This window comes from Orbilia oligospora, assembly GCF_000225545.1.
Source record: "Orbilia oligospora ATCC 24927 unplaced genomic scaffold scaffold00215, whole genome shotgun sequence".
Lineage (NCBI taxonomy): Eukaryota > Fungi > Ascomycota > Orbiliomycetes > Orbiliales > Orbiliaceae > Orbilia > Orbilia oligospora.
This window is the reverse complement of record NW_011645772.1, coordinates 1658229-1680986: the sequence shown is the minus strand read 5'-3', so window position 1 is coordinate 1680986 and position 22758 is coordinate 1658229. Positions and strand designations below refer to the sequence as shown.

Genomic DNA, 22758 nt, shown 5'->3' with positions numbered 1-22758 from the left:
GTCACCTACCCACCAGGCCAAGACCTGCAGCCCACCTAAATCTCCCCACCATGGACAATATTCGCGAGGAGCTGCTCGCGCAGTTCGTCGCCATAACCAACACTTCTTCTGTCAACAAAGCCGAAACATATCTAGGCCTCACCGAATGGAACCTCGAGCAAGCCATCGAGCTGTTTTTCGCCAACGATGGTGCTGATTTGAGCTCTACCGTTGGTGGTACTTCGTCCTCCACTTCCGCCGCTGCCCCACCACCTCAGCCAGCTGCCGCTCCTGCAGCTTCCACAACACATCACCAGCCGTCGTTGGCACATCAGGGTAGAACTAGTAGTGATGCTATATCTGTTGATGACGACGATGACGAAGATATGGAAACGGCAAGAGCCATTGCGGCTGCATCCGAACCGACTATAGGGAATATAGGAGGAATAAGTGGCGGAAATGTAGAAGTTTACGAAGACGATGAAGCTATGGCTAGGAGGTTACAAGAAGAGCTATATGCCGAAGCTGGGGGTAGTGGAAGCCGGAATGCTGCTCCTTCTTGGAGGGAAGAGGATATGGATGGTGTTCGAGCTCCTATGGCTCGAACTACAGAAACTTTAGTCGGGCCCGGCGACGATCACATCAGGCGGATGGTTGAGCATAGAAATCGAACAGCGGGAAGACCACAGGGTATGCAATTACCACCAACAAGCTTTACATATAAGATACGAATCTAGCTACTAACATTACAAACTCATAGGTCGTGGCCCAGTCGGCATCTTCAACCAGCGTGTTCCCGATGATCCGTTGGCATTTGGCGACTCTGATGCGCAGGTAACACCCGCTCAGCGTCGCCGCGCCCTTGCCCAAGCTACCAATGGCGCTTCGAATGTCTCTAGTCGAGCTTCTCGTCTCGCCGAGCTTTACACTCCACCGTTCGAAATTATGACTCGTGCCGACTTCTCAAGCGGTCGAGATATCGGTAAAGAACGTCTCAAATGGCTCATGGTCAATATTCAAGATAGCACGGTTTTTGACTCCCAGGTCCTCAACCGTGATATTTGGAAAGACCCCGCAATCCGTTCTACCATCCAAGAAAATTTTATTTTCTTGCAATACGCCAATGATTCAGTGGATGGAATACAATACATCAACTTGTACCTAAACGCTAGTCGGTACGTTACGGTTGATTATCCACATATTGGGATCATTGACCCTCGTACTGGGGAGTTGTTGAAGAGTTGGAGTCGGGTTCCCGATAAGAATGAGTTTTTGATGCAATTGCATGAGTTCTTAGAAAGGTATTCATTGGATCCTTCCGTCAAGATGCCAGTACAACAAAAGCCGAAGGAGAAGTCCCGTGGTGTGGAACATATGACCGAGGAGGAAATGATGCAATTGGCATTACAGCAGAGTTTGGGGGTCGGAGCTACAGAAGGAGAAAACGAAGAGTCAGAAGATCCAGATCTGTTGACTAGAAAGGAAGGGAAGCAGAAGGCTGCGGGTGAAGGTGATTTAATCAACTTGGATGAGGATATCGCAGACGCTCCTCCAGCTGCCCCCGCGCCAGCTGAGCCGAGCGCAGCAGAACCCGTCTCGGTATTTGCTTCGATAGCGAAGAACAAGCATCACTCTGAGCCCCCAGCGGGTGCGCCGGCAGTGACGAGAGTTCAATTCAGGCTTCCAGATGGAGCGAGAGTTGTTAGACGGTTCACCCTTGCAGACAGCGTTGAACGGATCTTCGAGTACGTCAAAGCCGATTTACTGCCCGAACAGGCAACGAAAACTGGTGATGAAGGATTGGCGGATAAAGAATTTGAGTTGAAATGTCTGGGAAAGAATCTTATTGATCATCTAGATGCGTCGATTGAAGAAGCTGGGTTGAAAATGGCAACTATCATGGTTGATATTGAAAGCTGAAACGGAAGTTGTGCAGAATAAAGACTGGAGGAGGAGGGGATGATGAGGAGAGCCCGGACAGGGGTTTTATTTCGTTTCTTATCTTTATCTTTTTTTTTTTCCTAGACGCATAGCTTCTTTTTCTTTTTCTTTCCTGTCCTATTAACTTGTTTAAATATGCGAGCTTCGAATTCGTCGGGAGGTTAATGCTATAATTCGATGGGGAATGGCGTTTTCTAACTTCTACAACTGCCGCGTTTTCGTATTTTCCCTCTTGGCTGCCTTCATTTGGCTCTCAATACAGATGAACTCCCTGAACTTACTATGCCGGCAGCGATTTTAAACCTTTAACTTTCCCTTGCTCTAATATAAGTGTACAACTCGATACATTAGACATATACTATTATACATTGAATCGATAAGTTAACGGCCTTTGCTCTCCTATAGCTAGCTATACCTGGTTGCAAATGAGTCGGGAGGCTCTTCGTCTCGATATGTACTATAAATTAAAATATGAAAAAAAAAAAATATGCCAACCGTATTTATTTTACAAATGTACCCCACGTGAGCACCGGCCGGTTCTGTAAAGTATATGTACAAGGTCAAGGACTCGTATATACTACTAGAAGTTCCAGACTTTCCCCAGACAAACGTTAACCGATCCGGAGCCGGCGTCGGTGACACAAAAACCAGGGTTTGGGTGTTTGGAATACATTTGCCTAGGCTTGGAGATTTATTCAATTCTCCAGCTCCAGTTTGCAAAAGTTAATATATATATAACGGATGTATATGCATACGGGTCAGCTGAGTTGGAAGACTCGACGTTAATGGTGATTGATCCCCCTTGTCATATCATCCGATATCCCGCAAGTTCGAACTAGGTAGCTTGTGTTCGGCTGTACGACACGACGGGACGGATCGAATATTGGATATTAATAATATATATACATGCTCTGTCAGCCTTGTACTTTAGTAGTTAAGTTATGTATATCCTCACATGCATTTCTCGAATGGAAAAAAAGTGCATGACGGTTAAAAAGACGTGCTAGCTTGGGTATTTTATGTATATATCTAGAGATATATATCTATCTTTCTTTTTTCTTTCTTTCTTTTCCTTTCTTTCCTTTTAGTTTTGCATATATCCAAGCGAGGTAGGTTACTACATGGGGATATCGGTAATGGAATATTCAATTGATGGGACAGCAGCATGCGTCGATTAGCAATCAATCGTGTGCTATTTGCATATTTCCATTGACATGGGTACGACGTGCGTTATGCGAAGGGGGTCTTCTTTTGTTACATATAGGTTAAGTGTGTAAGTATGTAGTAGGGAAGTTAGGTTCCATTATCATGGTAGTATGAGGTCACTCGACCACCTTCTTTGTTAATGTTGTAGTTTTTAGCTTTCCTTCTCTTTACTAATCCTTTCGCTTTTGGTCGAACATAGGCTTTTTTGAATTCCTCGGCGCATTATGCAGGATAATTACAAATAACCGTTACTCTTACTACTACTATTATAGTACTACTGCTACTGTTATCAGAGAGCTTCTTTCTTTCTTTCTTTCTTTTTTTCCATGTAGATATCTTTTTTCTTTCGAAAAGTGGATTTAAGATTCAGTGGAGTGATAAGGTTACATAGCACTAGTTAGGCTCCTCTTTCACAATCCAACAAGTGAAAGAAGTTAATTACGTACTGGCTTAGTGACCTTATACCCTTCGATCTGTGGGGCCTCCGAACGGCGAGACATTTTTTTCGTCTTCTTCGCCTTTCTTTTCTTTTCTTCTTGAAGATACCCTTTTGTTTTTTTCGGCTAAGCTCGAAACATGTCCCCCTTCCTGCCGTCTATGCAGCCACCGATCGAAGAAAAATTCTAAACGGTTGGGTGTGGGTGATATTCGTGAAGGGTGGTAGTTTCCAACCAATGTTATCCTTTAAAACTAGCTCGCCAGCATAATTATCCTGCATGACGGAGCGCGCAGGTGGGATGAAGTGAGGGGGGAGAACGAAAAGAAGAGACGAAATCATAAGTCAATATCAGACCAAAAAAAAAAAGAACTTTAATTATCGGTATATAATATTTCTCGTATTCAAGTATGTATGTATGTACCCCACGAGTGCCGATGCATAAAATATGGTAAGTACTTTATGTATGTTAGTCAGTATGTAAATATGTAACAAGGCTCGAAAGAAAGAAAAAAGACGAGCTCTTAGCTACGTTACTTGGTTGGTCTTCTTTTTAGTTCCGATAGACTCCGACCCGACCTTACTTTATGTACCCTGCGGACGGTACGGAGTAGTATTTGATCCTCTTTGATGGGGCTGATTGGAACCAAGAACGCCCCCGCCAATGGAATGACAAGCTTTGCGAAGCAAACGATTCGGGGCCACCCACACTAAATGGTTCCGGAGTGCGATGTCGTGCTAAACATGATATTACACTCACTCTCTCACACACCATCGTATAGTGCGAATGCGAATGTGGTTTGTAATATGTAAGTCGATAGATAAGTAAGTAAATGAGTAAGTAGAGGTTAACTGGGTTAAATTCAAAATATCGAGAGAAGGAGGTCTTCCATTTCTTTCCTTTAACCGGGGAGGAGTGTAACACAGCATGGGCTGAATCGACAGGAAAAATTGGAGACGTACAGAGGAAAGGGTCCCTTTTAAAAAAAGGCTGAAAGATGCTTTGGGGTATTTATACTTTTTATGGGGGAGATCTTAAATCATAAGATTTTGATCTTTTTGTTTTTTTTTGGCGGCGGGTTATTGGAAGTGTATTCCGGTGCAAGGTCATGATGGTACTGCATATCTTGGGATTTGTTCTTTTTAGCTTTGGATGCCTGTTGCATGCGCATACTTCTATCGACACATATTATATTAGCAAGAAAACAAAGGAACAAAGAATGCAAAAGAATAAGGTATTAATGCAAAATACTACCCACCCCATAACGTTAACCGCTGTAACTATCATAAAAGATATTGCCGATTTGTCCCTGACGATGATGATGGTGGTGTGAGAAAAAAATATATCCTGGGGGTGGGTACTTTCGAACCATTCATCCATAGATACCTACATCATCATATCTATCTAAAAAAAAAGTCCTCCAACTTCCTCCTTCTCATTAGCTTCACACAATTGTCCTTTGATTTATCACGCCCGCGATTCTCCGACTTGCGAACCCAACCCCCCCAAACGGACCGGCCGGGGACCCACTTTTGTTAGTTTATCTGTTAGATCAAGAAAAAAACGTAAGACTATACTGTTTTAGGACGAAAACCTCGCGGTCCGGAACTTGGAAATCGGGTTTGAAGCGTGGGTCGGTTGATGAAATTGACAAGTCAGAGAAGAGAGTTTGAAACCTAGCCAGGGGGGGTGGACCGGGCATTGCATAATGGCATAGGATGCACATGGGCTGAAAAAGTCTAGTTAGTTTAGTTCGCAAGTAGTGTGTGTGTGCATGTGTGTGTGAATTGTGAAGAAAGTGTAGTTCCTGTTCTAGATACCTTGTAGTAATAGAGTAAAGTAGAGTAGAGTAGAGAAGAAGTATGATAGTGGAGCACGGTAGAAAGGAAAGAATTGGAAATGCCTGGGGGGGGAACGTAGTCCTCTGCCCGTTCATACATAAATAGCGGCTTGGTTTTTTCTTGGGAAGCGGCTCTTCTTTCTTGTCCTTCTTTCTCATCTTGCTTCTCTTTCTTTTCTTTTCCTCTTGGTATCCCCCCCTTCCCTTTCCCTTGTGGTTCTTTGGGAGCTTTGACCAGACCGCTTTTTTTCTCTTATATTCGGTTGATATATCTTCAGCTTCAATTCAAAGTCCCTTTCTAGTAAGCCAACGCACAAAATCCAACATTCTCTAACTCAAAAGGGCTCTTTGAAGCCTTTGGGAGTAGGTTATTGCAAGCAAAGATGGAGGCTGAAGCATCAGATGCTCCCTTTGACCCTACCAATGTGGATCTAACCACAGCAGATCCTGTTCAAATCATTTGTTTCTTGAGTGCTGAAGGGAATGAATATGATGGCCGATTGGGTGAGTAAACTATACTAAGATACTATTCTATTCCATTCCCATAACATATAGTCGTTCATTTACATGCATGCATAACATAATAAGAACTAACACTTGCTTGAAAAATAGGTATACGCATCGCCGCTCTTTTTGTAATCCTAATTGTCTCGACTGTTTGCACAGTCTTCCCTGTTGCCGCTCGTCGTGCTCCAGGACTGAATGTCCCATCATACATCTACCTTTTCGCCAGATACTTCGGCGCCGGCGTCATCGTCGCCACAGCATTTATCCATCTCCTCGCACCAGCATACGAAGCTATCGGACCGGCATCATGTGTCGGCATGACAGGCGGTTGGGCGGAATACGCCTGGCCACCAGCTATTGCGTTGGTTAGTATAATGCTAATCTTCTTGGTCGACGTTATCGCGGAACGATACGCAGAAGCGAAGTTTGGAGCGACGCACGGACACGATGGTGGACTTGAGAATGGAAGGACCGAGGCGGAAGTTGCTGGGGAGGCAACTAGTAGTAAAGTTACGAGCATGGCGGGGTTTTGTAAGTACTTTTTTAGTACATATGTTTTTTCATTATTTAGAAGTATAGCTAACGGGTATATGTACGTAGCGCAAGAGCCAAAGGAAGCCTCGAATGAGAATGTCAAGTCGGATGCTTCTGGAGAGTATGTTGGTGATGTGGAGAGTGTTTATAACCGACGGGATTTTTATTCGCAGTTTTCTGCGTTTTTGATCTTGGAGTTTGGGGTTATCTTCCACTCTGTGATCATTGGATTGGCTTTGGGGGTTGCTGGCGAAGAGTTTAATACTTTGTTCCCTGGTAAGTTTATTTCTTGATATTCCTTTGATTCGAAGAACTTTTGGGCTAATGGATTTTGGAATACAGTTCTCGTCTTCCACCAAGGCTTCGAAGGTCTCGGGATCGGCGCCCGTATGTCTGCTATCCCATTCAAAACTGGCAGCCGGCTTCCCTGGATCCTGTGTCTTGCATACGGTCTTTCCACCCCAATTGCCATCGCCATTGGTTTGGGTCTAAGAGGATCCTACAATCCTGGATCATTCACCGCCAACGTCGTCAGTGGCATTTTAGATTCGCTGTCTGCGGGTATCTTGATCTATACAGGATTGGTTGAACTACTGGCTAGGGACTTCTTGTTCGATCCGAAGAGAACCAGAGATGGCAGGAAATTGGCATTTATGCTGACTTGCACTCTTTTGGGAGCCGGGTTAATGGCTTTGTTGGGGAAATGGGCTTAAAAAGATTGTTCAGTTTGTTTTATATATATGTTTCGATCGTGCATGCATGCGTATGTGGCTCTGCTAAGCTAAGGCCTATTAGTGGACGAACTATATCGTCTCTTATATCACGCGCACTAGCTATTCTTTTTTTTTCTTTTTTCGTCTTGTTTCTTGTCTCTCTCATGGTCTTTTCTTTAGTTCCTCTACGCCTTCTCTAAAGATACAGATGTCATATAGGCAGGAGGGGTTTTTTATAAATTCTGCAATGAAATGTTATATCATCATTCTTCAATCGTAAATATACCCACCAATCAAAGGAGCTGAGACTAACAGATACACTATCTATGACGACAAATTGCAAATGCAAATACTAAATGCCAATATTAAATGCAAAGCTACACTTTACCTAAACCGCCTAACCGGCCTTACTCTGTGGTAGTCCGCATGCCCACCCCCATCGACTTCACAATTCCCACATCCGCTACAGAGAGTTGTCCGACACTTCAGACAGTGCATATTCCCCTTCCGACAGCAGTCGTTGCCCGCACCGCAGAATTTACACATAATTGGGCGAAAGTCACACGAAAGGGTACTGCAGTTGGTACAGACTATACTTGACGGGGAGCAAGATGGGTGGATGTAGTGGATTCCGCCTCGCCACTCGCAGGGGGGCCTGATACAGCGGAACTGGAGCATGTTGAAATCTGAAATATCCTCCTGATTTTGGGTTCCTGGGCGTACATATCCATTAGACTCTCTTCTCCCAGGATTTTATATATATTATATAGATATTTAAAGAGATTCGGGGACTCACCTGTATCCGAAGAACTTCTCACCTTCAAGCACCGATTGCATACAAACCCCAGACATATATCACAAACATTCCGGAGATCACAAACAATGCACTGCGCTTCCACGATACTCTCACAGACCTCACATCTCTGCTTCACCTTCTCATGTAATCTCATATCCCACTTCCCCCTCGACCGGCATTCACCGGTACCTCTATAGTGAACTTCATTCTCACACCATTCGACATCTGTCTGATACCTCTCCATCAATCTACTCACACACTCCTTCAAATTCCACTTGTCAAAGAGGGCCCCCCTAATCACCTGCCATTTCCTGGGCTCTTTTCCAATCTCATACTCCATCGACGGTATCCTCCCCGCACCCCAAAACAAAACCCTCTTCAACTTCGGTGGAATAGCTTCAGTCATCTTATCTAGAGGTTCACTTGGCCAACGTCCCCTCCACTTTTTTCTATATTGCTGTTCATAAACCCCCTCAGGATCCTCCACAAACTCCCTAGCAAGCTCCTCAACATCTACCAAACTACTCCATCGAAAACTAATCTCAACGAGATTTTTGCATTGAAAAATAAATTCGAGTAAAGGGCCGTTGTCGCCACCACCGATCCTTTTCGTTAGTCCCTCTAGGTGGATCCTTGTTATCGCGGTAGAGAAATATCTATCACCGAAAATGGCCATGAGTTGGGCGGGGTTTATCATCTTGGCTTTGTGATTTTGACTGCCCTCGAAGCTGGTGTTGTCGTAACTTTGTGGGAGGGGAGGCCAGCACCGAAGTCCCATTTTACAGATGATATGTCGCCTCTGAAGGGAGGTTTGGGTGCAGGGACGGATAGTTCTGAGGAGAGGGTGCCATGATATAGTACTTTGGTCGTCATGAATCTTTTCGACTCCTCCCTTCGATTCGATATCTAAAGATGATCGATTAGAAAAGTTGAATTTTACAATTAATCCTCTTCAATGAGGATACACAATCAGGGTTATTGATATATAAGGTTTATATATCATGCGCGACGGAAGTCATAGTATTGTACTTAAGTATGTATGTATACATACCATGATAACCCGGAATAAGATACCCCCTCCACCTTTGACAAACACCTGCAAGTGATATTACATCCCTAGTTCTCAAGTTCAACTCAAGACTCTCCAGTATTGGCGAAGGTGCGAACAGAATCTGCTCGAGTAGGTCATGTTTCTTGGTTAAGGCCGCGTCGTTCATTTTGTCTTCGGCATAGGCGTTCGCGTTCGACATGTACTTACTAATTAAATTAACACGGTTTGGAGCAGCCTTGTAGATTTGCAATTGATGTTTGTTCCTTTTCATGCAGCACTGCAGTTTGGTACCGGTAGCCTTGTATCAGAATAACCTAACTGCACGTATTTATACACATCCAGTATCAAATAATACTCCCTATTGCATTGGAATGAAAATAATAAGCCAAATCCTTAGTCACGAGGCCCACACAGTCTTGTAACAAGATTACAGGCGGATCGCGTGAAGCCCATACAGCGACAAATTTCCAAATTGCAAGTTTTTGTGTTATCATGAGTCTGATCGATATTCAAGAGCATGTGTGTTGCATGAGAAAGATTCTACATATGCAAGCTCATGTAGGAATAGTAGGCGATCTATTCCAAGCTTCGGCACAAGTATCCATAGTTTGGGATAGTTCATTTGTGATAACATCTACGACCATGAAATACAAAGAAAGTAACTGTTCGTATCGTACAATTGTACACCATATCAAAGCCAACCAAGCCTGTGAACAATGCAAAAATTCAGGCCAATTAAACGAGAATCATGTATCGATATCCACCCGCACTTTGCTCACTGTTCACAGAACCAAAAGTCTGGAATTTTCGAGCCTTTATGACTACCAGCCTATCCTGGTTTCTTACCTACGGCCTCAGGCGGCTGGTCATAACACTTGTGGCCAACTGGCGTCTGAAGACGAGACTACCCAGATGCCACAAAGGGGGGCATGCCTACTCCAAATCCCCGTGTAACTGTCCCACTTCGAAGAATTTTGATAGCGTCAAGCTCAAACGAGAAGCCTGGATAGGTTTCAGGACTAGAATCCGTCTCATTCCTCGCTGCAGGAAGTCTTCTGTGCAGTAGGTCCGCTGATTCAGGTCCCTATAAAACAAATTGAGTTAGTAAAAGATATATGAAATAACCCGCAGCACACAGCACTGCTCAAATTATGAAAACTCAAAAGGAACGACGAGGTCTCGTACAAGACAATTACTTACTGTTTCCCACCAACATAGTTCGAGGTCTTCTAGGCGGATATGTTTTAGAATTTTATCGCGTTCTTGGATTGATAGACTTCGACCGTGAACCATTACACCATGTCGATATAGATACCCCATGTTGGGAGGAAAGGATTTAATCTTGTAATCTTGAATATCCTGCATTACCGCGAGGAAATTCTTTTTCCAAGTGTTACCTGGTGGCAATTGCCTTAAGGTTAGATGAAGCTCAAATATCCGCTTGGTACACTGGTTGCCGTTAACATAATTGATGAAATCCGGAATCGTCATTCTGCGATTAACATCTTTGTTAGGTTTGACGGTTGCATTGCCATCTTCGGAATTAGTCGGCGTCAAAGATAAATTCATTAGTACTCCCACGAGTAGATCTTGTATGGCACCTGATACACTGGGCTGATTCATAGTGACTAGGTCCCCTCTTTGGATATGACTATCTTGAGTTGTGTCGAGAACCAATTGTTCTAAGGCTAAACAGAAAGCTTCGTCACTACTCGCGGTAGCGGCGTTTGAATATCCGAACTGGTTTGGTGCAGCAGCTGGAGAGGACTCCCCGTCATCTATATCGGATTCTTGAGGCTCTTCGAGTGACCTGATTTTGAAGAGTCAATGTTTGTTCAACAGAAGAGATACAGAGGAGCTAACCTTCTGTAAAACACCTGTTTAAGCCGATAGATTTCTGTGGCGGCTGATCGAATAGATAGCGCCGTAGTTGGTCGAGTGATTTTACACACTCTTCTTAGATGCTTTAATCGACGTAAACGTTGTCTCCGAGACGCTAGTTGAGGTACCTCTCCTTCGGCCAAACGATTTAACCGTCGCCTATTGCCTATTGACTTCCGAAGGGTCGATACCATTGTTGAATTCAAGAACAATATAAGCTAGGATACGAAAGAAGAGAGGAATTGCTGATAAGAGAACAGTGTGGGTTGTAAAATTAGGTAGTTGAGAGAGTCGCTTGAGGAATCAAAGAAGGGAAATAACATTAAAGTAAGCAGTTGGAAGGAGAAGTTGAGTCGTAAGATAAAGATTGGGTCGTATAGATATGGAGACGAATAATAGGGAAAGACGTGGCCCCGATTCCTGATATTTTGCAGTTCGGAAATGTTTTGAAAAGAGAAAAAATCTCGAACAAAGCTCCAGAGAACGAGAGCAATTTGAGAGCAGTGAAAACTAGATTATCGTTAGATATTCATGCAGTTTTCGAGTTAGGTTTATCCTGTTGATCAAGGTTCGCTGATCGAGAAGCCCAAGGGAAGGGAGATCGAGTGTACCAAAATCAACCAGAATAGATGGCTCATCAGTAGCCATCGTCGTCCATATCCTCATCGCCGTCGGCATCGATATCCTCTCTTCTCCTCCTAGCAGCAGTCGATCCGGCTTCGCCCTCAATCTTTCTGAGACCGTCAACTACTTTGCCAACCCATGGCCTAATCTCACAGACCTCCATCAAGCCCAAGTTGTTGATTTTAATATAAGAGCTGTTCATTTGGTCTGACAGACCGGCTCGTATCTTCGCCTGCCTGAGTTCTCGCAACGACCTAATGTGTAGTGCGATATCAGACGGGGAGATCAAATCTTCCGAACATCTATTCATGACGAAATTGGATATTTTAGTATAGATTACTACTGTCATCAAGTTTTTTCATGGCATCACGAAGACTTACGTATCTAGCAAGATTTCTGCAACTTCCATCCATCTCCATGGCATTTGGGAGAAAGCAGCACTATCAGATTCCTCCTTTACAAGACGTTCCAAGTAATCCACACTTAGCCAATCCGGTGGAACAATATTGCATCTTTTCTGCTTTCGCAGGAAGACGGCCAGCCATAGTGGGACATCTGCTCTTTGGGGTGGAACCAAGGGACGAGTGTCTATCTTAAGGGTATCGGATCGTTAGTGAGAAGCTATCTATCTAGATAGAGAGAAATAATTGATTATGCTCACTGATATTAAATTCAATGCTCCAAGTCTTTGACGCGGAACGATAGTGATGAGCTCGCTCTCGCAGATGAACGAGACCTCTTGGGGAGTAAGATGTTGGTGGGGTAGAGCCATTGTGCAGGATAGAGTCTAGACGGATGCCCTCAGGGATTTTAATCCATCCTCTTACGAGACAGTAGTATAAAGCTCTAAATATTCGAGTAACAATCAATAGAATATCCCGAGATAGTTGTTGTTGGTTGAATATTCATCAAATGTTGAATGGGCATGAGGTTGCAAGTGTCAATGCATGGAGGTTTCGCGTGGAAAGCTAGCTGGCGCGCCGCACTGAGCTACTAGCTAAAATAGGCTCTCGCCTACGGCCCGAACAAACCTTCGACATGAAATTTCAGCGCCACAGAGCTAGATCTTGAAGAGATTACGTTACGACACTACAACATCAGAATATACTCGAAAAAGAAGTAAATATGTTCGGAACTCGAAGGTTACTTGTTTCGCGATCGCTTTCGCGCCAATTCGTTCGGGCTTATTCGGAGGCTGCAGCCGCACAGCCGGCTCCACCAGCATTACTTCTCGCTTTAAGGTAGCACCTGTTATGCATCTAGAACAAAATCCGATACGGATTCACTAAGGTGCATGTATTGAACAGACAAGATCTAAAAACTGCTATGAAAGCGAAGGATAAAGAAAAGTAAGCGCTTATCTTGATACCTCATTAAGCTATATATTTTGTCATAGTAGTGATCTAACACCTAGGAAATCAGGCTCAATGTCGTCAAAGTATGTTCTCCTCTGGAAAATATTATATTGTCACACTAGACGTACAAGCAAACCTGACAATATAAATCTTAAAAGGCCATCCTTGCGGAAATCTCAAATGCTGGTATGGCTCAGCCACCTAGGCCTGTGAAGAATGACATGGATATACTCAAGATTCTTCAATCGATGGAGAAAAAGCACAATGTTGCGATCGACTCTTTCAAAACCGCGGAAAGACAGGACCTAGTCGACAAGGAACAGCTTCAATTGGATGTTGTCAAGGAATATTCTGGTCGAGTCGAGGTCCTGGCGCCTGAAAAGATAGCTGAGATAGTGGATGAGGTTGTTGCAAAATTGAAGCAAAAGGACAATTTCGTTTTGAATATGGGAATGATAATACGGGATGCAACCGCCAGAATTGCAGAACTCGGTGGTAATGCGAGTGGAGCAGAGATCTCTGCTGCGGCGAAGAGGGTGGTCGATGCTGAGAAGGCCCAAAATAAATCGTAACCGGATTCGGACCAATCGAACCCTCGGTTTTCGGGCAATTACACGGTATGCGGCCCAGGAGTCGAGTCGTCGACAGTTTAGGTACCCTGAAGGCATTATACGAACCGGATACTTGTAAATATGTATATATCATCTCTAATTATCGTACACTCCGCTGGTTTGCATGATGGACTACCTTCTTCCGTAATCTCTCTCCCGGTACCGCTGCCTTTCCTTCGAGCGTTCTCGCGATCGTGACCTATGCCGTTTATGCCTTTCCGGCTCATCTCTATACCTTTCCCTCCTCCCGTCGTCGCGGTTCCTATTACGGTCACGATCTCTATCATCTTCTCTTCTCATAGGACCACCCTGTCCGTCTCGCCTCGATACCGATGGTGACGGTTTTCTCTCACGATCAAGCCCAGACATCACCCGTTCTGCAGCACTCATTGGGGCTTGTGGTTTTCCACTACCGCCTTTGTCTCCACTAGCACTACTACTCCCCACAAACTCCACTGTCTTCCTCTCTGCCATCCTCTCCTCAAATCCAACCTTTTGCAACCTCGCCAAAGCTTGTACTGCATTCTCCCCTCTCAAACTCTCAATTCCTTCCCCCAAAAACTTCGGATCTGGATTCCAAATATCTTTCCTCCAATTACTCGCATACTGCCCCACAGAATCCATACCAACGTGCATCATCAAATTCTCCAACAAATTCGGATTTCGTAAAGCCATAGTCTGCGATAACTTTTGGTTGAAATGAACGTTTTTCTTTTTAAGATTCAGGAAAGTAGCAAATTGTTTCGATGTAGCCGCCGGTGGAGACCCAGGCGGTGATTCGGGGATTGAGAAATCGGGTGTAAGATTCGGAATCGTGTATGAACGTAAAAGCGATCGTGCGTGGGAGTAAGGTGATAGTGGAGGCGATGTCGGTCTTGAGTTCTCACCCTCGTCGGAAGGCGGGTATTCTATCTCGATTGACACTGGGCGCATAGGTCCAAAGGTATCGTTCTCATTCTGTGAGGGGACTTGGGGTCCTTGAATTGGTGGCGGCGAGGATATCGCAAGGACTGCAGACGTCGGTGCCGCGACGGGGGCTATCACGTTCCTGGACGCAGCATCTGAGGGCTTTAGCTAACTATCATAGCTGTTGCGATCCTGGGCCTTGATATAGAGCATACCTTTTGTTGATATGGCAGGGGTAGCTGTGTCTATAGCCTTGGGTCCGCCCTACGCGATCTGGCACGTCAGTAACTGAACCAAAAAGAAGATATATTAATCGATAATACCTTAATGTTTGCTGAAGATTCTTGAGGAGATTGTGGTTCCTCGATTTCCTGGCTATCTTCCTCATCGCTGTCGTATTGTACTAAACCCAGCATTTTTTTGGTGTTCGTGAATTAAGAAGTATCAAGGATATTGGTTTCGAGATACTGTCGCCGCCCAGCGCGGACTGGACATAGCCTGCCAAGACCAAGACCATGGGATAGGTTGGGGCAACGCAAAACATGCAACATTTTGGACATCAAAATACCAGGCACGAGACTTCAGATTAGAGATCTTGTAGAAGAAGAGTCGTTTTATGATATATGGATGTCCTTTTAGCGTTACAAAGCCATTTATTTTTTAACGCTTTGTATAGTCTGGTACTCTGAACACTGAAGGGTCCTATGTACTTCTCGGTACATAATTTTGATTCTTTGATATCATACGTTCTGCAGATCTGAAATGGATACATTCATTATCCATATCAGAGTAAATATATTAATACTGTATCATTTGCAGATTTCAATAAGGATATCCAGATACAGGGTTAATATGATTTGAGATTGTGTTCCAAGAATACTATAATGTTACCGGATTACTGAAAACGTAGATGATTTCTTTGATTCACTAACGCCGCGGCAGATCAGTATCAATAAACCCCATTTAAGGTTTGTGCAATACTGAAGCCCTATTTTGTATAATTATGACCATGCTTTCTATGTAGACTCAGGCTATAGTACCAGTTAAATGTCATCACATTGGGAGAGCTCTAGAGAATGGTTGTGCATAAGCTTAGTTAGAGAATGTAACTGGTTACATAGTATATATGAGAGTACGAAAAGCAGTAAGTCTACCACAATTTTAAGTATCGGCCCCCTGAAAAAGGCACTGGAATGTCTAGTCATGAGGTTCAGAATTTCTATCCGATTTTTAATTCTGCACCTTTGTCTATGGTTAGGCTCAACTATTATAGGATATTGATTATATGTCGTGCCACGGTTATGGGCTATAATTCAGTCATGTTCAGAATCAGTATCGATCCGAAACTAGCTAAATCTCACAGTTTTAAACTCCTAGACCATAGGCAGCATTTTTTAAATACAATTCTAAGCTCTATACTAAAATCAATGCCCAAAATAGTGAGCAAACTAGCTAGAGAAATAGCTTACTACGAGCAACGTCGTAACTCTCAGGACAAAACCGTAAACCCTGTTGCATTTCGCCCGCAAAATGTGTTGCCCGGTGTCCACGCAATTCGAGCTTCGTATCAAAGGACCCACGTCAACCCAGCTCCAAAGCTCCAAGCTATCTCCCACAACCTCATCACCACCTACCCACCACCACCCGTCGTCCATCTATACCCATAAAACTCCACAATCACGAAACATCTCCACCTTCACCATGGCCTCCTCCTACCTCCTCCCACACTCACAGCCCAATGTCCACCCGACCACAGCATCCCAGCCCAGACAGCACCACTGGAGCCCGTAAGCGTCCATTGCCCATACTCTGGTATCCTTCTTATATAGGATACATATCAAACTCTACTATCTAAAATATATACTAATGACCTATGGCAGGTATACCGAAAACGGCGGCTGTATCCTCGGTATCGCGGGTAAAGACTACGTAATCATCGCCGGCGACACGCGTTCCTCCGAAGGTTACAGCATCAACACCCGTACCGCGCGCAAAGTCTATGATATCGGCAGCGGCCTCATATTAGGCGTTGTCGGTATGTCTGCAGATGGTGAGGAGTTAGTAAGAAAGGTGGCTAGGAAGATCGATGTATGGAATAGTCCTCCTCTTTTCATCTACGGGTTTTCTTCTTCTTTCCTTCTTAAAATCATGGAAATAAATCGAAGGAAAGACAGTTGGAAAAATGGGTAACTAATGAAATATTGTTGGGGAGGGATATAGGATTACAAACGAAATCACGATAAACATATCACTGTAGCTGCTGCTGCGGTCATGTTGTCGCGGATTTTGTATCAAAAGCGATTTTTCCCTTACTACTGTCAACCCCTCCTTGGTGGCCTCGATGAAGAAGGTACGTAACCCCGCAAATCTACCATCGATTTGACAAACAAGCAAATAAAAAAATATCCAAACTAACACTATAACTATATAAAGGCGTCGGTGCAATCTACTCTTACGACTACGTCGGCTCCTTCGAACGCGAACAATCCCGTGCCTACGGTGCCGCTGCTTCCTTAATAACCCCTTTCCTCGACAACCAGATCAACTTCAAGAATCAATTCGTACCGGGCTCAAACGGCGAGGAACCCAGGCCCAAGGTCGATCTATCGAAGGAGCAAGTTGAGAAAATCGTGAAGGATGCATTCACTAGCGCTGTTGAGAGACATATCGAAGTCGGTGACGGTCTACAGCTTGTGACCATTGTCAAGGGAGTTAGGGCAGAAGGCGAAGAGGAAGATGAGGATGAAAGGGAGAAAACAGCCGGTGGCGGTGTTATCAGTGAAGTCATGAGCGATTTGAAGAAGGACTAGATAGCGCCTCTAGATTTTGTGAATCTTTCGATATTTGGATAGAGCTGAGGTGAGATAAGAAATATAGCCTTATAGCCCTACCATAATTGCGGCAATCAGTTCTCGACAGTCGAACCAGCACAATACTGTTAAGCTGTAGAAGATTTAGGTGGCACGTCACACATGATCACATAGTAATACCGAAGCTATTGTGTCCAATTTGGATAAATCAAATTCTTTTGTATTTGGCACCTTTGCTAAAGGTCTACGGGCCGTATAAGTATAACGGAAATCGAAAGCTCGTATCTGGGGAGCAACAGGAAAATAAAAATAAAAATAAAATAGACAAGGATGTAAGAAGCAATCCAGGGGAAGGGTAAACACGAGGGGTAATACAAATGTGTGTAGGTGTGTGCGTGCATGCGTGCGTGCGTGTGATAAGATAAGAAGCACGAGTAAGCATCGTATCTCGGCCGTTGCATTCATAGTTATCGTAGATCTGTCGTGTAATCGTTCGGAGTAACGAGCATGGAGAGGAGAAGAAAAAAAGAGGTTATACAGGGGACGACAAAGATAAGAAGGAAATATTGCGCCGTAAACAATGTCCTCTGATAATCTGCGAAAGGTGAAAAGAAACCCTAATAGTGCCCCGCAGGAAAAGAATAGAGATAGATGTCTAGCCGTCCCCGGTGTAGGGTTATCGATTAAACGGCTGTATTTGACCAAAGAAATCAAACGTGCGCAAGCAATTTTAATGGTTGTCATCATCGATAACAAACAATGGGCCTGGATTGTTGCCTTGTCCAATCTGAAACCCTAATCTACGGCTCGCAGAGCCTGCAGTATCGGTTCTTGTTAGACGGGGTGGAGCTGGATCATTCCCGGTCAGTTGGTTCTGTGAAGCAGGAGTGGGTGTCGTGGAATCTCTTGCACGGTTGGCAGCAATTCTCTGCTGCAATGACATAGCTGTAGTCGCAGCCTGGCTGTTCCGCGTGACTCTCATGTTGTTGGAGGCCTGTCCATTTGCATTTGCCGCTTGAACCTCCCTCGTACGCTGGGCGAGAAAGTCCCGGGCCCTCCCTTGAATATCTCGACTGTCTGCGGGGGCGTGCGCGGCATTACGGCTCGACCTGGTAGAATTGCGTCCTGTAGGTGTACCTGTCCGTTGGATGTCATGCCCCCGGAGAGCAGCGTTGCTTCGTCTCGTTCTCATACCTCTATTAGAAAGACCATTTTGCGTGCTCCCGAGAGTGGCTGCAGTGCTCGATGTAACACTGCTCGGAGCAGCCACCATTTCCCAAGCGCTAGGCTCGCCTGTTGCGTTCGATAGGGCGGCCGTCATCGCATTAGCTGCGGGGCTTGCGATACTAGGACGGGGAGTGGACTCGTTGGAGAGCACACTCACTCCACGCGATGGGGTCAAAGTTTGCTGAGATGACGGGGAGAGAGGATTCTGACTAGATTCCCTGCTGGCTGTCTGAGAGCTGAGACTTGCTCGATGTCCATCCCTTTGGAAAAGTGTGGGACCAGGACTGCTTGAAATTACGATCGGATCATTTAGTTCTTGAAGATCGTGGCTGGCTGATCGAGGGCTAGGCGTGAATGTAATTGCATTTTCCAACACTGACATACCAAGCCCCTCTAGCTGAGATTCATTCCTCTGGGCGTTAAATGTTCGCAAAAGTCGGTGCACCATTGGGTCGACATTATTTGTTGGACGTGCAGTTCTATTTCGTGACCCACCAGATGGATGAGCTGTCGTGGCACGCCTAAGATTTGACGAGGATGTGGCGTTGCCCGCCCTCCGCCGTCGCTGTCGCGGCAAAGAGTCGTCTGAGGACTCATCCTCATTAACTGAAGGTGTATCTTGCGAAAAAGAATTTCCGCCACTGCGATTGGAATGAGTCGACGCGTCAGTTCGGTTGGAGGTGATGGAGGCTAACGAGGTGGAACCTGCTCTCGAATGTCTGTCCATATCTAAATCTCCCTCTCCATCTCTAGTGTCACTATCATTTTCCCCATCCGCATCATCTGGGACCTGAAATGTGACTGTCCTACGTCGTCGCCGGGTTACTGGGGGGGTGGCACTTCGCTGATGCTCGATAGCTGCTTGTTCCCTTAGGTTACGGCGCGTGCTAGTGGATGCAGTAGTTGCTGGCATGGTGTTTGCTCGTAGAGGACCAGCAGGTCTTAAAATCTGACCAATATTGCTCTCATCCAGGCTATCCTCATCGTCGTCATCGTCTCCAGTTGTAGTATCATGATCGAGTTGTGCATAACCCGCTGCGCTAATCAAGCCTGCAGCTTCCTCGTCGTCCTCGTTGTCAGAACTAATGATGATGGGATGTCTTTCGAAATATCGCGCTCTGTCCCTTCTCAACACAGGTTCGTCGTCTTCATCGTCATCCTCGTCTTCATCGTCGGACAGATCAGCAACACTCCTCCGAGCATGCCGTCTCAATGTAGGTGCTGCTGGTTGTTGGCGTCGAGGTCGGCGGTCCGGAGTATCGTGTACAATAAAATCGTCCATTTCACTGTCATCTTCATCAAGGGTATGCTCCTCACTATCATCTTCCGAGTCTCTGCTATATGGCGAACTTGGTTGTAGTGATCGGCCGGGGCTTGACAGGTTACGGCTCATGGATCGTTCGACATAGTTCCTAGCCGCTTCCCTAGCCGCCAGTGCTCTGTCGGCGCCGAAATGTTCTTCCACCCAATTAGGCGTAGCTCCAAGGTATCTCATAAACTCTTGATGGTACGAATCCTGGAGTGCGAGGGCTAGTCTGTGATCTTGGTCGTAGTCCGGTTCCCATCCATTGTCGATGTCACTGTCATCGTGATAGTCTTCTTCGTCATCCATATCATCATCCATTCTGACCGATGCGTCTGACCCCTGTACACTATCTTCATCTTCGTCTAGTTCCGAATCATCATCATCCTCCTCAGAAAATTCACTAGCGTCGCTCGCATCGCTATCGGCGTCTGGCATTTCAGAGTTGTGAAAGCGCCGTCCACAGCTAGCGCATACCCGACCTTCAATTTCCCAATTACAGTCTGGGCACCGCGCAACACCATCGGCAGGATCATAAATAGGTTGGAGATCTGATCTTCGAGCAAACATCCCCCCAAAGAGCCCCCGTGGATCAGACTTATCTGCTTCAACCATCCTGAGAGCCTCTTCCTTCTGCTGTTTTAGAGTTTCTCCTTCCTCATGGGGCGATTGAAGTATAGTTCGTTGGACGAATGTGTCGATCATGTCTCGAATCTATCATTAGATCGTTAGAACTCGCATCGTAAACATTTTAACTTTAGACCTACGAGATATGCAGGAGCTGGCTGGTGCCTAACACGAGCTCGGCACTCCGGACAAGTCCTCTTCTGGCGAAACCAATCTCTCAGACACTAGAAACACCCATCAGCATCTTAGTTTACATTAAGGACCCGAGTCATCGCTTTATACCGAGTAGCAGAACACATGTCCACACCCTAATGAGTAAGGTTCAAAGAGTAGATCCTGGCAGACCACACAAGTAGCACATTTCTGGAGCTTAGCAAGATCCGTCTGAAGGTCTTTGATTTGCTGTAGGAGTCATCAGTCAGCAGGGGTATCCAAAATAGCACATGGCTTTCAATATAAGCGAAAGGTATGGGGTGCAGCAGACATACATCATCTCTGGGATCATATACAGGAGCAGGAGGGCTGATAGATTTCGGCTCCCCATTTTGCAGTTGACCAGGGGAATTAGACAAATCGACCCCATTCTGAGAGTTCTTCGCAACCTTGTTTGATCGAGATCGTAGAGATGGCATGGTGTTGCTTCCAGACGCGCCTAGTCCATCAGTGAGGTCTGTCGATGTCCGCTTTAAACTCGCAGATGATGATCCTGAAGCACCTGAACTAGAGGCTTGTGACTGTAGGGAATGAGAAATATTGCTAGGGTTTGCCGTAGAGGGAGGTTTGGCGGCAGGAGCAGAGCTAGCAAACAGAGAGGATGTGGTGGGTATTGGTCGAGTAGGTGCTGAGAAATCCATCTTGAATGAGGCTCCAAGCAGCCAAGCAGCTCGATAATGATATCCAGGAAATTCGAAGAATCTGTGGCACGGGAGCTTGTTCTCTGCGAAGAATGTTCTCTAGCCGAGCTGGAGAGTGTGATTTAAATGTTGAAGCCGGTCTATTTGAGGTTGATGTTGAAGTTTAGGTTTGTGGTTGATGGCATGGAAGAGGAACGAAGATGGTCAAGTCAACTAAGGTTTATATCAGGCTTAGGAATCAGTACCAGCCAGAACTCATGTTATGTCTGTCAATCATCTAGCAACCGAGCCGACTATCAGAACCGGAAATATAAAATCAACTCAACTTACTAACCTCTTCCCAGCAACGAACACTTTTGGAAATAAAACCAAAAAAAATGGAAGGAAGAGAGAAAAAAGAAAAAGAGGAGAAGGGATTAGACGGGATTGTGGGCAAAATTAATACCAAGGGTCTATCGGTGGAGTCAGGATTTGTGATTTGACGGGCGAGCAGCGATGTGATGGGAGAAACGATGCCCGGCGAGACTGGTTGGCTGGGTTGAGATGCGTCGTTCGTCCTTCTCGGTTGGAGGGCCAATCCAGAACAGCTCAAACAGACGCACGCAGCACTCGCAGTCAAACCAGAACGCGAGGTCGGCAGGGCAGGGAAGGCCAGGAGAGGAGGCGTACGATACAGAAACTGGATCGACTGGACTGGACGAGACCCTGCAAGCTAGAGGGAGGGGAAGCTGGTTGTCGGAGGGATGTCCTGCGTGGAAGCACAGAGGGAGGTTCGAGACGACTCTCTGCAGAAGGTTAACTACGGTGCGGGACAGTTCGACAGGAGCCCGAGATATGGGCCATATGAAGACGTCGTTTTCGACGGGCGGGATTGGGGTGCAAATGCCGGGTTAGAAAGAGGAACAGGAAGGGTTTATCGACGAAAACGAGGGAAACAAGATGATGCCAAATATCAGGTAAGAAAATATGTGGCCGCGATGCTATCCTATATGGTTTTATATGTGTGTCCTAATCTTCAAGGTGCGAAATATACAAAATACAGGTCGCTTGAATCCGATGGTGCATGAGAAAAGCTGTCGTCAGGTGTTCGTTCGTGGGAGCCGTCATTACAGAAATACAAAATTGCTTGCTTGATTCCTCGACCAGCGGGCGATTCCTCCCCAAGCTTACCGGAAGCTCTCGACTCAAGTCGTCAGCGTCCCGTCGGATGGCAGTCTACAGCGACGATGCCGGGACTCTCTTTTTCGCTGAAGTTGAAGGTTGAAAATGCAAGCAGTCCGAGAAAGGGTGGGCTGCTCGAGATATAATTCTGGTCTGGGGGGAAAGGTGGAGAACAGACGTTTTAATCCTAGCCTAGGTTAGCCTGCAGCCATTCTCGGGCGCGAGCTCTTGATACTGAAGCGTCTACCCTTCTCGATTCGACCTTGACGATTAATATTCCTTTTTTTTTCTTCCGGCAAATTCGTCGAAACGAAAATAAAAGAAAAGAAATTTCGAATTTCGAATTTAGAAAGCGGGACGGGCACGACAGGGCTGTTGTGTGTATGTAACAACCG

At 45.5% G+C, this 22758-nt stretch overlaps 11 protein-coding genes across 11 annotated transcripts; 6 read left to right on the top strand and 5 right to left on the bottom strand.

Annotated features, from left to right (window-relative positions):
* Positions 1-50: 50 nt before the first annotated feature.
* On the top strand, positions 51-1899 carry AOL_s00215g489 (uncharacterized protein; the record flags this gene model as incomplete). The annotated part of the gene is made up of 2 exons (XM_011129691.1): positions 51-669; positions 740-1899. 2 exons carry the CDS (start codon positions 51-53, stop codon positions 1897-1899), a joined length of 1779 nt encoding a protein of 592 aa, XP_011127993.1.
* A 3887-nt stretch (positions 1900-5786) lies between these two features.
* On the top strand, positions 5787-7157 carry AOL_s00215g488 (uncharacterized protein; the record flags this gene model as incomplete). Its single annotated transcript, XM_011129690.1, has 4 exons — positions 5787-5907; positions 6016-6441; positions 6511-6720; positions 6787-7157. 4 exons carry the CDS (start codon positions 5787-5789, stop codon positions 7155-7157), a joined length of 1128 nt encoding a protein of 375 aa, XP_011127992.1.
* Positions 7158-7747: 590 nt separating this feature from the next.
* Positions 7748-9203, bottom strand: AOL_s00215g487 (uncharacterized protein; the record flags this gene model as incomplete). Its single annotated transcript, XM_011129689.1, has 3 exons — positions 7748-7870; positions 8021-8859; positions 9005-9203. The coding sequence occupies 3 exons, from the start codon at positions 9201-9203 to the stop codon at positions 7748-7750; spliced, it is 1161 nt and encodes a 386-aa protein (XP_011127991.1).
* Positions 9204-9908: 705 nt separating this feature from the next.
* AOL_s00215g486 (uncharacterized protein) lies at positions 9909-11079 on the bottom strand (the record flags this gene model as incomplete). The annotated part of the gene is made up of 3 exons (XM_011129688.1): positions 9909-10088; positions 10205-10814; positions 10868-11079. 3 exons carry the CDS (start codon positions 11077-11079, stop codon positions 9909-9911), a joined length of 1002 nt encoding a protein of 333 aa, XP_011127990.1.
* A 443-nt stretch (positions 11080-11522) lies between these two features.
* On the bottom strand, positions 11523-12281 carry AOL_s00215g485 (uncharacterized protein; the record flags this gene model as incomplete). Its single annotated transcript, XM_011129687.1, has 3 exons — positions 11523-11811; positions 11890-12101; positions 12171-12281. The coding sequence occupies 3 exons, from the start codon at positions 12279-12281 to the stop codon at positions 11523-11525; spliced, it is 612 nt and encodes a 203-aa protein (XP_011127989.1).
* Positions 12282-12634: 353 nt separating this feature from the next.
* On the top strand, positions 12635-13436 carry AOL_s00215g484 (uncharacterized protein; the record flags this gene model as incomplete). The annotated part of the gene is made up of 4 exons (XM_011129686.1): positions 12635-12750; positions 12817-12858; positions 12932-12947; positions 13023-13436. 4 exons carry the CDS (start codon positions 12635-12637, stop codon positions 13434-13436), a joined length of 588 nt encoding a protein of 195 aa, XP_011127988.1.
* Positions 13437-13607: 171 nt separating this feature from the next.
* Positions 13608-14797, bottom strand: AOL_s00215g483 (uncharacterized protein; the record flags this gene model as incomplete). The annotated part of the gene is made up of 3 exons (XM_011129685.1): positions 13608-14536; positions 14597-14645; positions 14705-14797. The coding sequence occupies 3 exons, from the start codon at positions 14795-14797 to the stop codon at positions 13608-13610; spliced, it is 1071 nt and encodes a 356-aa protein (XP_011127987.1).
* Positions 14798-15808: 1011 nt separating this feature from the next.
* Positions 15809-16048, top strand: AOL_s00215g482 (uncharacterized protein; the record flags this gene model as incomplete). Its single annotated transcript, XM_011129684.1, has 1 exon — positions 15809-16048. The coding sequence occupies one exon, from the start codon at positions 15809-15811 to the stop codon at positions 16046-16048; it is 240 nt and encodes a 79-aa protein (XP_011127986.1).
* A 34-nt stretch (positions 16049-16082) lies between these two features.
* Positions 16083-17191, top strand: AOL_s00215g481 (uncharacterized protein; the record flags this gene model as incomplete). Its single annotated transcript, XM_011129683.1, has 4 exons — positions 16083-16168; positions 16262-16469; positions 16602-16731; positions 16815-17191. The coding sequence occupies 4 exons, from the start codon at positions 16083-16085 to the stop codon at positions 17189-17191; spliced, it is 801 nt and encodes a 266-aa protein (XP_011127985.1).
* Positions 17192-17921: 730 nt separating this feature from the next.
* Positions 17922-21202, bottom strand: AOL_s00215g480 (uncharacterized protein; the record flags this gene model as incomplete). The annotated part of the gene is made up of 4 exons (XM_011129682.1): positions 17922-20435; positions 20489-20572; positions 20631-20750; positions 20837-21202. 4 exons carry the CDS (start codon positions 21200-21202, stop codon positions 17922-17924), a joined length of 3084 nt encoding a protein of 1027 aa, XP_011127984.1.
* A 743-nt stretch (positions 21203-21945) lies between these two features.
* On the top strand, positions 21946-22253 carry AOL_s00215g479 (uncharacterized protein; the record flags this gene model as incomplete). Its single annotated transcript, XM_011129681.1, has 2 exons — positions 21946-22158; positions 22245-22253. The coding sequence occupies 2 exons, from the start codon at positions 21946-21948 to the stop codon at positions 22251-22253; spliced, it is 222 nt and encodes a 73-aa protein (XP_011127983.1).
* Positions 22254-22758: the final 505 nt, after the last annotated feature.